This window comes from Thermobia domestica, chromosome 10 (assembly GCF_964235325.1).
Source record: "Thermobia domestica chromosome 10, izTheDome1.hap1.1, whole genome shotgun sequence".
In the NCBI taxonomy this organism is placed as follows: Eukaryota; Metazoa; Arthropoda; class Insecta; order Zygentoma; family Lepismatidae; genus Thermobia; species Thermobia domestica.
In genome coordinates, this window is record NC_137463.1 from 139,402,047 (window position 1) to 139,418,054 (window position 16,008).

Here is a 16,008-nt window from a genome sequence, read left to right on the forward strand (position 1 = left end):
GTAACTGATTCAGTTATTGAATCTACAATTAGTTTTAAAACTTTAGGGGTTTGCACCATTGCCTTCAAGTCGCAGATTTGCCGAACGAAGTTCTTTTTCTCTGATACGAACGAACTGTTTCCTTGGGATCCTTTCTTAGCCTTAGAGGAAGCCATTTCACTGTAAAGTCTTCGTAGAAACAAAGAAACTGGAAATCAGGAAAGTAATATTTGTACAAAATCCCTTCAGTAGATATGAAAACCGTTATATTGTTCTTGTATCTATAAGTGAACTACAGAAATGTAAATTGTTGGTTCTTGTATCTATAAGTGAACTACATAAATGTAAATTGTTGCGAATACTTCTTCCACTGAACTTTACGGCTTGAAAAACACGGAGCACGATATGTGCACGTGTAACCACTAGGCATCCTCGCCGTAGTAATTACCCTCGTATATCTCGAGGAATTTCACAAATAGCTAACTTTAAACCAATCCATTCTAAACAGGTTAACTTTAAATCACTTTAACAGAAAACCATATTAAATGCACTGCAAAGTGATTTATCCGTTAAAATTTTCTCATTTTAAAATATTTTGCAGAAGGAATTAATATTTAAATAACTAGAATTAAATATTTCCATTTCAAACCATATTTTCACTTTACTCTGCACACAAACCAAGTTATATATAGAAATAAAGACACACTGAAAGTTGTTGCAAACATTTTCCGTAGTAACTTTGCTATTTCTGAACCGATTTTAATTAAACAAAAGCCAAGTTAAAGCTTTAAATCACCAATGTAAATATTTACGTAATTCTTTTTTAATCGTGCAGAAATGTAGCTTTTCAAACAGAGAACAACAATACCCTTGTGAGGAAGATCTCTTTTTTAATAAAAGAAAGAAGTTATTTCTTCTGTGGATGTAAGAGTGTAGAAAGTCCATGATTGCTTACAAACTGCACTCCACCTAATAATTTTTTGTGTACCAGCTACGGGCCAGATCCTCGAATTTATATTTTCATATTGGGTATTTTAAAATTCATTCCCAATCTGTATATTTGGATAGTCAAGGATGCATTATATACCTTAAAGGATTAAAGGTTTTCAGTTAACTTTATGTGATCATATTTCCATACCATACTATTCCATAACCCATTTTTATCCTTACCTTACCACTGAAACTAGCTTGTTCCGATACGTGTGAAGAATATTTAGTTTTCCCACGGGAGGATATATTGGTAAGTAACCAATCTTTGTTAACTTTATGTGACGTTTACTAATTTTTTGATTATTTAAAATGTATGGTATATATTTTGCATGTGCTACAGTTTCTAAGTAAATGATGTATGGGAAATATATCCTTAATGGAATTGAGAAACAGTCAATCTATTTATTTATCTATATTTGTTTATCTTCCTGTCTATCTGTATGTATATCAAAGTGCTTAACCAGTTATCCTTTTTTCGTCCTTTTTTATTTTTCAGTTCTTTTCCCTTATACAAATTTTCTCATCATTTAATATTTGTTCGCTCTTCTGCATTCTTGATGATCTATTCGTTGTATTAGTTCCATCTTCCTTCAGAAAACTCCATTTACTTTCATGTTCGTAACTTTCATTTGACAACATGATCTTGCATTCCTACATTGTGACCACCTGGAGGATTTACCTTTTTCTTGTTCTGTAAATTTTCTTCAACTCTTTTTTTCTCTTAATTCCTTATTTCCTTATCTAATGACCGATTTTAGCGAAAGGGTTTATAGTGTACTTTATAATATCTTGACTCTCTTTCTGTTTGTCTGTCTCATATATGATGGACTAAATAATAATAATAATAATAATAATAATAATAATAATAATAATAATAATAATAATAATAATAATAATAATAATAATAATAATAATAATAATAATATAAAATTCACACATTATTATTATTATTATTATTATTATTATTATTATTATTATTATTATTATTATTATTATTATTATTATTATTATTATTATTATTATTATTATTATTGATGGGCTGGGGTAGAATTTAGAATTGCTCTACATTTCATTGTTCTATTCTGTTATTTTTTATATTCATGTGTTGTAAAATTTTCTATCATCATAGGTTGGGATGTGTTCTAAAATAAAAAATTATTACAAACGGAAGGCAGGTAAAGATCAAGGACCTCAGGAGTACAAATATGGGGAAGTAGCTTATGCTCACACTTCTCCATTTTTAGGAACCTTGCCACCAGGCCAGTCGCTGCAGGCTGTTGAAAATAACATGTACCGAGCCCCTATATATGAGCATAATATTCCAGAAACTGATTTTCTAGTCATACGAACGAGGTAAGGAATCCTGCAAAATGTTCACATTGATCATGTAGGAAAATTTTCAAGGGTAAATAATTTTAATTAAAATTGATTATTTTTGCTGTAAAAGAGGAAGAGTAGTAACACACATTTCCATCTTTCTGTTGTGAAATTATTTCATTTGTAAAGGTGTTTAAAAAAATAGTATAAACAAAAGAGAACTTAACTGGCATAATGTTTAAAAGTTTAATCTAAATATTACAAACTGTAATAGGATAGAACTAAGTTTCCTTTTATCTTCCCAATGTAAAGTAACAACATCAGATAAAAAAATTGAAAAGAAATATTGTTTTTGATTAATTTGCTTATTGGGCTGTCAGCTGTCTCATATATAACTTCTAAATCAGAAAAACGTGGTCCCGCGTAGCGTAGTCGCTAACGCTCTCGTCTTCGTTGCGAGCAGTCCCGTGTTCGATTCCCGGTGGGGGCAATCGGTTGAAAAAGTATAAAAACTTTTTCAGGCCAGCCACCCTGAATGAGGTTTTCCTGCGTTTTCCTCATTCACACCAGCCAAATGCCGGGGTGGTACTTAACTTTATGATAGCCGTTTCCTTCCCTCCCTAATCTTTTCTTCTTCCCTTTCCCGGGATAGTGTGCTTGCCGAGGGACGTCATCCCTCATATGTGACGGGCTAAATGGCCATTAATGCCGACAGCTCAGAAATCTAAATCAGAAAAACAAAAGAAAGAGATTATTGGCGCGATCTATCCTGTAACAGACAAAAGCAATAAATGGTACTAGCTCCTCTTGTACTTTTTGAGAAATTACTTTCAATGAACAAGTTTTTCTCCTTTCTTTCTTGAGTTCGTTGATATTTGTAACATACGGCATGTCCAATGAAAATATATTGAAAAGATAATTGAATAACTCGAAAACCAATAATGATAGAATCATTTTGCGGATAGATGAAAGAATATAATTTTGTGCCCCGTAGACAATTGAATCCAACAGTATTTCACGCATGCGCATCATTCGTGAGCAAAATGGCGTCTTAACTGTTCGTCAGAAAGTGGAGTGTTGTTTTTGGTTCGCAGAATTCAGGTCTCCTGTAATCGTACATAGAAGATATAGGCAACAATACCTACAGGAACTAGCACACCGTCTTTGCATTCTTAGATGGCACAATCAATTGCTGGGAACTGGCTCTGTTAAGGAAGAAAGGCAGTGGAAGGGGAAAAAAAAAAGTGAATGAAGATATTGATCAGGACAATGGTTTCTACAAAAGGTAGCTTTTATGTCATCTTCCATGTATCAAATAAGGTGCATAGAGTATGTAGTATGTGAAAAGTACCGAAATGGCAAGTTTGTTTAACATGCATTGATCATTTTTGTATCTGTATTTTCTTTGCCCACACTCTCAATCCCGAATGCCGCTGCTGCACTCGCGGATAGTAATCTTAGCACCGCCTTGCACGACTGATGTAGAAAAAAAAATCGATGGCGGATTCCACCGGTATCTACTTGTCAAAGTAATTTTGGGAGGGGTATCTTAGGCTATCACTTTATTTTGTTAGGTTTACGTTGGCTACCTCTTAATTTTGGCACTGGCATATAGGACTACACCTTAAGTTTTTGAAATTGCCAAACTTAAAATTTAGTAGAGCTGTATAGGACTGTGGTATGTACACTTCTCCAAAAAATATTTACGTGCCTGAATTTTTCTAAGTTCCTTAAAATCGGAAGTTTGGATACAATGCATTCGAAGGAAAGAGAATCGAGTAGTAAGGCATTGCCAACACACCTCACTGTTCGCTGTTTGAAATATTCACTTCCTATTTTTGTTACGTAATGCGATGTTACTTTCAGAACAAAATATCTCTTTAGTAAATACAGAAAACTTCGTTGTATTTAAAGAAAATAAACGCACTTTCCGACCAGAAACAAACAAAAAATCATTAAAAAGTAAGGAGGGTTAAGGAGTTCCTTAGCTATCAATACAACTAAGGAATACTTCACAGTTATTACAATAGCCGTCCGTGTTATGTGTTCTCTTTTTATTGGGGTTTAATACTTTTGAAGCTGGTTATAGTTCCTGATTTTATGATTCCTGCCCTTTTTTGTTTCTTCAGAAGTCATGGTTTAGAAAATTGTTTACTGATCATCGTTTGTATAAGTGTTGAAAATGTCAGGTGTGTTAAAAAAAACAGCTCAGCTAAGTGGGAGATTTCACAATCTATCAATATACATGGGGAAATAAAAGTACTTACCACTCTTGTGTGCTGAGAACGGGTTGAGGGAAAATGATGAAACTTGAAAGTGGTCTGACACATCAAATGGTGCTATCAAGCATCATGCCTGCCATCTTTTATTGCAATTCGAAATTTCAAATGCAAAGGGAGTCATATAGAATTTTTACCAGAAATACGCTTGTGCGGTTATTTCAGCCCTAAGACAAGTCATTTCAGAGTTACTGTTTCTGAAAGTTTTCTAGTTATGTCCTTAGGGGCTAAACTCACGTTTCGTGGAGGCGGGTGAGATTTTAGTTGCAAAATTTGATTACTATTTCAGAACACTGAAGCTAATAAATTTAAAATAATAAATTTTCGAAAAGTAATATTTGAAGCACACTTCGCGTTGTGTTAACTTTAAAATTTTTTCTGCAAGCCTATGTAATTGGTTGTTTTTTTCAAGTCAATAATTTATTGAAGAAAAGTAATGTTTGGGGCGTTCCGAGCACAATGGATCCAAGTCCATTTTCAATAAGGTTCAGTTTTACTCAGGAAATGGATTCTATTTCAAAACGTAATATCTTCGCGGTGAAGAGTGCGGCTAGGAGGGCAGCCGCCCCAACTCCACCCTGAATCTCAAATTTTGGGGACAGTAAGGCAGTTTTAGAAACCTTTTGATAAGCAAAGTCCAACAGAACAAGTTTGAGGTCCTTACACCGAATAAATACGGAGGAAATATAGATGATCAAAACTGGAACGTTGCTTAGGCCCAATTTCCAGAATTTTAACTAGGCCCGAAACTCGAAAGTAGGTCCACCTTTGAAATCCTACGCCAAAAAATAAACAAGAGAGCAATTTAGGCCTATAGTTCCTTACGATCAATATAAATGGTGATCGAGGTCCGTATTTATTCGGTATAAGGACTTCAATTTTTTTCTGTGGACTTTGCTGAGCAAAGGGTTTCTAAATCTGCATTACTGCACCCAACATCTGAAATTGAGGCTAGGGGGCAGATGACCTCTAAACGGACGCCCCTCTCTAGCGGCAATCATATAAAACTCTAGATTGCACCTTGTCATGAGTTTTTCTTTCTTTCATTTCGGATTCTTTCTTTTTCTAAAGCAGCGTTTCCCAACCTTTTTCAACTTACGGGACACTACAAGTGTAACTTTAATTACCGCAGCACACTCATAAATATCATTATTATTATTTGTAAATATAAAATACCGTGATATATATATATATATATATATATATATATATATATATATATATATATATTGTTACACAGTTGTGCCTCGTAGTCCTAAGCCGGACTTCAAATTATAGGGCGAGACGCCCGCGCTTTTCAAATTGTGTGTGCAGTAAAGAAAAAGAGAGATAGGGAGAACGGAGTCAGGTGAGGTCCAGATTAAATTATCAACCTGATGCCTCATTGACACCAAACCACACGCATGTAATAGTGGTATGACCCTGGCTTTGATTTTACTCAGGTCACAGAGCCGGGTCCTAGATGTAATATTTAGGAAATACCACGCAAGTAATAAATACATGCAATCTATTGTGTAGTTAGAGTTAGGTATAAAATAAAACTATAAAAATAAATGTAAAATAGGAATTTCAATCCCGGCGTGATAGAGAAAAATCATAGAAAAACCTAGAAGTCTTAACCACTATTGAGCATGCGCGTGAAGAAGTCTCTCCCATGCTCGATGAGGCTCGTGACGTTGCCTTCGAGCTACGTCAGAAAAGGCAGAAATGCGTGGGACGAAGCGCCTATATAAACAAGGCTTGTCTGCCGCACCGGTTGATTCTACGGACGAACGGCTAACAGTGAACTTCGCTCTGGTTAGGGACGCTCTTCATAAGAATCAGGTATGTGCTAATTTTTTCTAAGTTCCCCCTCCACACGGGAAGAGCACTTTGAGATTGTTTAGTGATCAATATGAGTTTTATTTTCAAGTCCCATCAATCTGAGACCACATTCCCTCTTCGAGACTTAACATGTTTTCCTTTCGGGCCAATGCAAGTTGCGATGTACAAAGTTCACACTTTACTATTTTCAATAACTCGCGGTTTAGCATAAAAACCTTCTAGCACCCATTGAGTATTATGGGGTTGTGCTCCCACTTGAATAATGTAGAAAAACTTCCAAGTTGTAACTCCAAGTAACCGAGTTTGTTAAATTGATTTGTATTCTTATTTTATTTTTTTTTAATAAAAAGTAAAGTGAAATGGTCTTTTTGATTCAGTCAAGCTATCCCACTTAGTTAGATTCAACTCACAGTCTTCAAGTGTTACCTGGGTTTCGATTTCTAGTACCAAGCTCTACCACTTTAGTGCATTTTCTCATCATCTTCGAACCAGTAAGCCGACGACGTTTTCGAAACCGAGGCTAAAAGGGAGTTGGACTCCGAACCAACTTTGTAATACTGGGTGGAGAGTGAAGAAGTGATCTCAATTACGATTTCACAAAAGAAAGTGTACACAATTGCTACGCCAATCCCAGAACCAAAACATCATATATAACATTTTATGGTGTTCGGTGTTCGCCGGGTAACCAACTGTGTGTTCTTGAATCACTAAACAAGTCTCTAGTGCTCATTCACTTTATAGGGGAACCAACTATCTCAGTTGTCCTAAAACGCGATTTTAGCAAATCGGGAGTGATTTTTTTTTACCGAAGAGCTTTCAATAGATAAAAGTGAAAAGTGTACGCGAAAGTTTTCTTTTGACTAGTCAAGTGGTGTATCAGTCACATGTAGAGTCAGTAAAGTTCAGTGGCGTACTTAGCCTGGGCGGCGTTCAGCCTTTGACTCTGATATACAAATATAATTTTTTGCCGCTCTAAATAGTGCATTTCACATGTAGTGAAGTGGCGACGAAAATTTTTTATTCTCAACTTCTCTCGCTTTAAGTTGTTATAAGTCAGCGGAATAGTTGCTAGGTTCCGCAGAGCAAGACTCAGTTCACCTCACGACGTTTTTTGGGTAGTAAGGGAAATGGAAAATCGGGACGCGAGTGTTAATAAGGAATTCAGCTCTTGTCTCATGTACTTGCAAAACCCTAAGTCTGCTTATGCTTTTGCTCGCTTTGGTGAGGTCACAGTCAGTTTTATCTCTGGTCAACAGAACCTCCCGTTTTACGGGATGAAAGTTCGACTAGTTTGTCCGGCGATAAGTGGCTAATACCTTTACCACTTATTTGGGGAGGATCACAGGCAGTTTATCTCTAAGACAGCAGAACCGCCCGTATTACGGGATGAAAGTTCGACTAGTCTGTCTGGCGATAAGTGTCTAAAATCCTTTCCCATGCAAAGCTTGGGGGTCACAGGTATCTTATTCTCCAGGTCCAGCAGGGCCCCTCTGTAATAGGGGTGCAAGCCCGACGGCTGCCTGGGAATAACTGCCTAAAACTCACCTTTATGCAAATGCCATACCTAAAATCAAAATGCAAGTACATGATCCAATGGTTGGATGATCGTAATCCCCCTTGTGAATTTAAAAAAAAAAAAAAATTTTTTTTGAAGTTCCTTTAAGAAAAGAAAAGAAAAAAAAACAAGTTAAAGAATAGAAGTAAAAAGTAAACTTCTCATAAGTGAACAAATATTTGTTATCTGTTATAAACAGCTGTCTAGTCACTTTCCGTTTCCCGTTCTAAAAAAGTAAAGCAGAATTTATAAAGAAAGGGAAGTTGAGTATTTCAAGTTCAAAGGAAGTTAAATAAAGATATTGAAATAATAATAAGTCGCAAAATACGTAAGAAATTTTGACGTAGCATTTCCGAAGGAAGTAGCTATCAGTGATTAAATTCTTACTATATCAGAGGAAATAGGTTGATTACCCACTGCCCTGGTTTAGGAGGCCACTGACTTGCGAAAAACAGATTTATTGTCAAAATGAGTTTCGCGCAGAAAATAAAAGAAAAGCTATTAAATTTAGGGCAATCTCATTGTCCTAAGACGCCCACGGGCAAGCACCGTTATATTTTAGATCGGTGGAATAATTACTATTGTATTGAGTGCAATAAAATAAAAGTACACGGGCATTCTCCTCCTGAATTTGGCCGTTGGAAAAAGAATCCATTACCGAGATACTTGGATACGTGGAGTCAGCCAAGATATCGTGAACCAACGACCGCTAGTCCGCAAACTCCAGAAGCTCCGGCGAGTGGCTGCGATCTAACGCCGCTGGCCGCGTCTAGCCCTATCCCGACTAGAAATGATATAGAAATACAAAGTGCTGGTTCAAGTGAAAAACCAATGCCAGCTCCTAGGACGATATATGTCAATTCAGATACGGACGAGACCCCACCGGGGGTAGATCCGAAAACTCTAGTGAATGATGTAAATTTAAAAGATGAACTAGAGATAGCCGAACTAATGACTGCAGGTCAGGAATGGCCTCAGGCAACAATTGAGATAGAAACAACAGCAGGTGTAATACCTGATGTCCCCTCGAACCAAAGTCCCTTAGATAATAATAAGTTAGCTGATAAGGAAAATAGATTAAGTGACTTAGTGTTAAGTTCAGAAAATAAAGATATTGGTGTATCTAAAGGACCGGATAGCCCAGTAGCGCTATATTTCCCCATAAAATACGAACTGTCAGATCCTAGAACGCCGTTAGAAATGCAAAGACCCACCTTTCAATCTTTTTATGCTGGTAGTAGTGATGAAACGGTTTATGCCGAAATCGGTCCTAGAACCATGTATGCTAATCTAGATACTGAATCACGAATTTCAGCGAGTAAAGAGCCAATTTATGAAAATATTGGTCACGAACCCAAGGCTTCCACGAATAAAGAGCCAATTTATGCAAATATAGGAACCGAACCTAGGGAAACAAAAATTGAGAACCCTGACGAAAATAATGAGAATGAATCGCGCTCTCTGACACAATCTAACGATAAAGCGTTAATAGACCAGATTAAGCATTCATTACAAACAGAACTGTCCCCAGCAGTAGGAAACTTAATTCAACCTTTAACTAAACAACTACGAAACAAGAAAGTACAGGTCACAGTTGTTCGTCGCCAAGGTGACGAAGAAGAGAAATTAGGTATTTTATTCCAAGCGGACCCCTCAGCCCCCTTTGAAGATTTATTACCTGAGGAAAATGTAGTTGGAAATTTTGATATGGAAATACAAACTGACGATTTTCAAAAGAAAGATGTTAGTGTTCAGACCGAATATAAGTTTCCTAAAATGATCCGAATTGATACAGACCGTGAACTTAAGGTTCTTCGGACAACAGCTACCCAAACCAATCTTGTCATGTTTGAAGATAACCTTACTCTCCAAGAGAAACTGCAATATTTGGACAGTATAGATAACGTACTCAGTGTAGTTAGTAAAGTTAGGTGGTCAAACGGAGATATTAGTAGTGCAGATTCAGATGGGGGCGAATCGTTGAAAGACGATTGGTTAGGTTACGAACTAAAGAAATTACAAAACGAAGAAATAGCGAAATTACAAGACGACAACCCGGAGTCTTCTCCTGCGTCATCCCTGGAGGCTAAGTCAAAACCTTCGTGGAACTCCGAAGAAAAACTCCGATATGACCATTGGGATCCTCCCACGGTCTCTACTCCCCGATCAACGAACCAAGACCCTCCCAAAGAGGACGCTGACCAGAGAAATGACCTCGTCGCCCCTGCTCCAGTTGAGAGGAGGTTAGGCGAAGAGACGAAAAGTGATGATGCTTTTCCCTCAGTTTGCTCTGACCACCAAAAGCAAATTGAGAAAGAAGAAAAAGAAAATAGCGATTCCTGGTCTGAAAGTAGAATAAACAAAAACATTGGTAAAATCTTTGATTACGCGGAATTTGGTGCGTCAGTAATTTGTTTAAATGAAGTAGAAAATAGAGACGATCCCTCAACCTCTCCAACCCAAAGTGAGTCTAACAAACAAACTGATAGTGATAAGAATAGTGATTTACAACCTTCAGCTAGTGCTAGTTCTAAATTTAGCTCCTATAATGAACCTAGTGAATCACCTGCAACTAAAGAAATGAAAAAGTACCAACAAGAGGAAAAGTTAAATCCCTTACAGATAGTGTTCATGTCGCCACCTAGTAGCGTATTTACACCCATGGCCCCCATGGAGAAATTAGAGTTTAGCGAAGGGGAAAAGACAGAAAAATCAGTATTTAGCGAACAAGATAGATCTTATACCTCAGAATTTAGTTCAGAACAAACCTCCGAGTTAGAAAATAAAAGCGTAACTAATACCGACTATAGGTCCGTCTCTGAAAATTTCAACACCTCGGTTTCTTTAGACAAGTCCTTAGATCTGAAAGATGAGCCCGTTGCACATTCATTCAGTGAAAATAAGACCTCTGATAAGCAAAAATCAAGTTTTCCGCCCTTTTTAAAAGTAGATCCTGAGGATAAGCCTCACATAAATTTAAAATCTAAGCAAGAAATTAAAACTAGTCCGGTTACCGAGCCATCTATACCATATAGTTTTGAGAAACCTAAATTTACGGATACAGGAGTAACAGGCAAAGTTAGCAGCCCTCCTCCCGAGGGTGACAATCAAAATTCTACTATTGATGCTAAACCACAAGCCTTTAAGATTTATCCAAATGTTAAAATTCCCTCCTTCTCTGGTAATAGACATGAGTGTGTGGAGCTTTTCCTGCAAGAATATGAATTAGTGGCTAGCATATATGAATGGTCAACCCTAGAAATAGGAAATTACCTTCCTTATTGTCTGAAAGGGGAAGCTTTCTCCTTCTATTTAGTAGACCTAGCAAACATTTTACCTTTAAACTATAGCGAGATGAAGGAAAAACTTAAAAAGGCTTTTCCTAGTATTGAGTATACTGCAAGATTAAAATATGAAGTTAATACAAGAAAACAACAACCCAATGAAAGCACTTTAGCATTCATTTATAAGTTAATAAAGAATTTGAAATTTTTGCGAGGTTGGGTTAATGAAAGTGAATTGATGAGTAAACTTAGAATGAGTTTGTTGCCAGACATCCTAAATAAGCTGATGCTTAAAGTGGATGATTGCGATGATCTCGAACAGTGCTTACTATATCTTAGAAAATTTCACACAGCGCAAAGATTAGTTAGTCAAAGGAATGGTTATGACATAATATGGGAAAATGACCGCTTGGATTGGTCTAGCATTAAAGAACAACACCAACCAGAATTTGTACAGATTAGTTCTTGTTACACAGATGAAGTAGTAGCAGAACCGGGTTACAAAACGTATAGGAACACTCACCAAAATACCTATGGCCTTGGCCATGGGCAGGCGCAGCTTTGTACAGTCAAGATAAAAATAGGAGACCGCTGGGCGCAAGCTCTTATAAATTCTGGCTCTGAAATTTCGATAGCTTCGAAAACCCTCTTACCTCCAAAATTTCCACTAACTGAAAGACTGAAGGGTTATGTGAAACTTCGCGGCGTCGGTGCTCAGCCCACAGATTACATTCCTGTGGTGAGAATAGCGTGTTGCTTTAAGGATCACTTGAAAACAACCAAACGAAGATTCCTAAACGTAGCTATAGTTGACCCACAGTTTTGCGCCTATGACGTTATTTTGGGGATAGATTTTCTGCACAAGTATGTCACCACCATTCATTCCAAATACATGGAATTAGCAGATAAAGACGGGAATCATGTTAAAAACCTATGGTTCACAGTCCCAAAAAGTACATATGGAAATCGTCATGGTGTGATTCATACCTTAAATTTAAAACATGTTAAACGATACCCACCATCAGTAGGAAAAAGATCGTTTAATAATTCCCAATCAAGACAAAACGGTAATGCTGGACAAACGGCTTACTCTGTCCCCCCTCATGGAAACAAACCAATTTATAGGAAACGGAACCTCTCATATAAAAAAAAGGATCCGTCTCCAGAATTGGTCACCGGAAATCACATAAATCCTGTTGTTAGCGTACCCGATAAGAGACAAAAACTTCATACTAAAGAAATTGCGTCCCGCGTATTCGTGTATTCCAGGGAAACTACAAAATTTCCCTCGGAGCCTACGAATAAAACGAATGGGAAAGTCAATAGACGTAGGAATGCAAAACGTAAACGAACTAAGAAAAGCAAGGTGTCTTCCAGTGCTCCTGAGCTGGAACTTACCAATTCGCCTGACTTAGAGACAGAGGAAAAGAACCTATCCAACTTTGACCCTCAGCCAGGCCCTAGTGGAACTTCTGCAGTTAGTTCCACAGATAGTTCGGATACAGAGATTATACCGAGAAAGGAAGAGAATGCGTCTTATGCGACAAGATATAACACAAAAAACCAACACTCTGTAAAGCCACCCCTGGCCTCCCAGGCGCCTCGTGAGCCTGTAGAGAAAAAATCAGACAGTGGTCAGTTAGAGTCATTAAAAAAACAATTAATAACGCAAGGAAGTGAAAATAATCCAGCAACTCTCCCTGACCTAGAGAGTTCTGCCCAGGATCATAGTCCGAAAAAGGTTGTGCCAAACCCCTTGGGGTTAGGCGACGAACTTTTTGATATCTATCCGTACACTACCTACAAAGTACACCTTCCGACAAATGTCCGCGTGCCGTCCAAGGCTTCATATGACATAAAAATTACCGCACCGACCGGGAACGTGCATATTTGGGAATTCTTACCGTCCAAAGGAATTCAATATTGGCACTCCTGTTTGATCCCGAGAGGTCCAGTTTTTACTGACAATGGAAATATTACTCTGACTATTTTCAATAGTTCAGATCGAACCAGATCTTTGTCTAAAAACCTTTATCTAGGGAAACTTGTACCCCAGGCCGAGTCCTTAACTGACGAAACGGAGGATAACGTACAGGCCGTTAATCAGATCATACACCTTACTAACAAAGATGAAACAGATGACGTGAAAGTCCCTGAACAACCCCAGAAAGTCCCCCAAACAAAGAAAGAATTAGCTCAAGCACTAAATATTGGCCCAAACTTAAACCCCGAAGAAAGAAACCAATTACTGGACTTATTGATGGAATTTAGGGACGTTGTAGCCTGGGACAAGTCTCTTCTGACTGCGGCTACCAATAAATTTATGTGTCCCCTAGAGGTCATTACAGATATACCTGTTTCTCATCCACCCTATAGAGAAACACCAAAACAGAGAGAGATAGTCGCGGCAGAGATTCAGAGAATGTTAAATAGCAATATTATCCGAGAAAGTCAAAGCCCATATTCTGCACCAATTGTGATAGTAACTAAAAAAGATGGCTCCCCGCGTATATGTGTCGACTTCAGAAAACTGAACTTAATATTAAGGCCCAATTATACGCCAGTGCCGCGTATAGATAATATATTAGCATTTCTGAATGGTACCAAATACATAAATACGCTCGATTTGCAAAATGGTTATAACCAATTATTAATCCGTCCGTGTGATATAGAGAAGACTGCATTCATCTGCAGCCGTGGAAAATTCGAATTTTTGAGACTACCATTCGGACTAAGCACGGCCCCGGCTCTTTTTCAAAATATGATGAACGTTATCTTTGGTGACATTATGTGGAAGTATGTAATTTGTTATTTAGACGATTTGGTTTGTCCTAGTCCTTCTTTCTCAGATTTAATAGAAAGAACGAGAATTATTTTATCTCGACTCCGGGAGGCCAACCTAAAACTCAACCCTAAGAAATGTTACTTTGGTTACGAAGAAGCCTCTGTGCTTGGTCACATCGTCGGTAGACGAGGAATTTGTGTAGATCCCGCAAAAACGGAAGCTATAGCAAAGGTACCATACCCTACTACAGTCAAAGAAATACGTAGTTTTATTGGACTTTGTTCATTCTACAGAGCTTTTGTCCAAGGGTTTTCTACTATTGCCAAACCACTCATTTCATTGACTAAAAAAAATGCCAAATTCGAGTTTGGAGAAACAAAGAAACAAGCATGGGATACTTTGAAATCTTGTCTTATATCTGCTCCGGTCCTTGCCCACTTTGACCCGAATCAGGACGCCATAGTCTATTCGGATGCCTGTCGAGACGGAATAGGCGGATACGTTGCACAAATTAAAGAAAATAACAAAGAACACCCAATAGCCTATTTTTCAAAGTCTTTGTCCCCAGCGGAGCTCAACTACTCCACGGTTGAGCTTGAAGCGCTAGGAGTTACTAAGACAATTTTGCATTTCCACTTCCTATTGGCTGACCGTCCCTTTATTGTGCGGACTGATGCTCATGGTATATGTTACCTAAGAAACAATAAGATGCTAAATTCTCGCTTTATGCGTTGGGCAATTCGTTTACAACCCTATCAATTCACAATCAAACACATCAGGGGCCGCAATAACGTGACCGCCAACTTTTTGTCAAGATGTCCGCTAAAGGATGAGTTACCCTCCAAATTTGGTCAAGAAGAAAATTGTGCAGAGGTGTGCAACCTAGTGTTATGTCCCAAAATAAATATCAAAACAATGCAAAAAAAGGACGATAAAATTAGAGAATTAATACAAAAGAAAAAAGATAACCCCACTGATCGTGCTCTAAAACCCTATGTCGTAGTTGACGATGTGTTATATCGAGTCATAAACAAAGATAAGAAACTAGTAATACCGGAAAAGGCTATTCCCGACATATTACAAGAGGCCCATTCGTCTCCGCTGTGCGGAGGCCATACGGGATTTTCTCGCACTTATTCTAAAGTGAATAAACGTTACTATTTTCCCAACATGGGGAAAATAGTTAAGGAATACGTACGCTCTTGTGACGAATGTCAGAGGGTGAACATCCCTAGAGAAAAAAAACAAGGTTTCCTTCACCCTTTACCGGTAAAAGAAGAATTGTTTTCCCGCTGGAGCTTAGATATTTTTGGCCCGCTACATAGTAGCGCAGGCTACAGCTATATCTTAGTTATGATAGAATATCTCAGCCATTTCGCAATATTAGTACCGCTACGAAATATTAAAGCCCCGACAGTGGCTAGGGCCATGTTGGACGAGTTAATCACGCGTTTTGGCCCTCCTAAAGAGGTACTGACGGATAAAGGAAGTAATTTTTTATCAACGATAATGGCCGAATTGAATGACTTATTTGACATTAAACATGTTCGAACTGCAGCATTTAAACCGTCAACGAACGGGCTGTGTAAGCAATTCAACTCTGTCATTGCAAATTTCCTAACTAAGTACACGGCTAAGCAGCCTACTAAGTGGGCGGAATATGTCCGCCTGTGTGCATATGCTTATAATGTGTCACCCTCACCCATTAGAAAATACTCCCCATACGAGATTGTCTTTGGTCAAAAGGCAAGATTTCCCACTCAATTGGACACCCAGTATCAATTTACAAAAATACAGGAACACCAGAAACAATTGAAGATAATCCGTAAATTAGCCCAGCAGGCCATAACACAAGTACAGCAACAGACTAAGTTACGAGTTGATCGCACTAGACAACCTATTAAGCTGAAAGTTGGTGACTTAGTATTGTGTAGAGATTACCTGCCCAAGAAGGATATTTCTCCTAAGCTGACACCAAAATTTATAGGACCGTAT

At 37.8% G+C, this 16,008-nt stretch overlaps 1 protein-coding gene across 4 annotated transcripts in view; it reads left to right on the forward strand.

The window, feature by feature from the left end:
* Window positions 1-16,008, forward strand: part of Taf1 (TATA-box binding protein associated factor 1) — a 726,438-nt gene that overhangs the window by 342,436 nt on the left and 367,994 nt on the right. For all 4 annotated transcript variants that reach the window (XM_081728611.1, XM_081728610.1, XM_081728612.1 and 1 more), the window contains one exon: window positions 2,099-2,322. In XM_081728611.1, coding sequence (XP_081584737.1) covers window positions 2,099-2,322 — 224 coding nt within the window. The remainder of the gene's footprint in view (window positions 1-2,098; window positions 2,323-16,008) is intronic.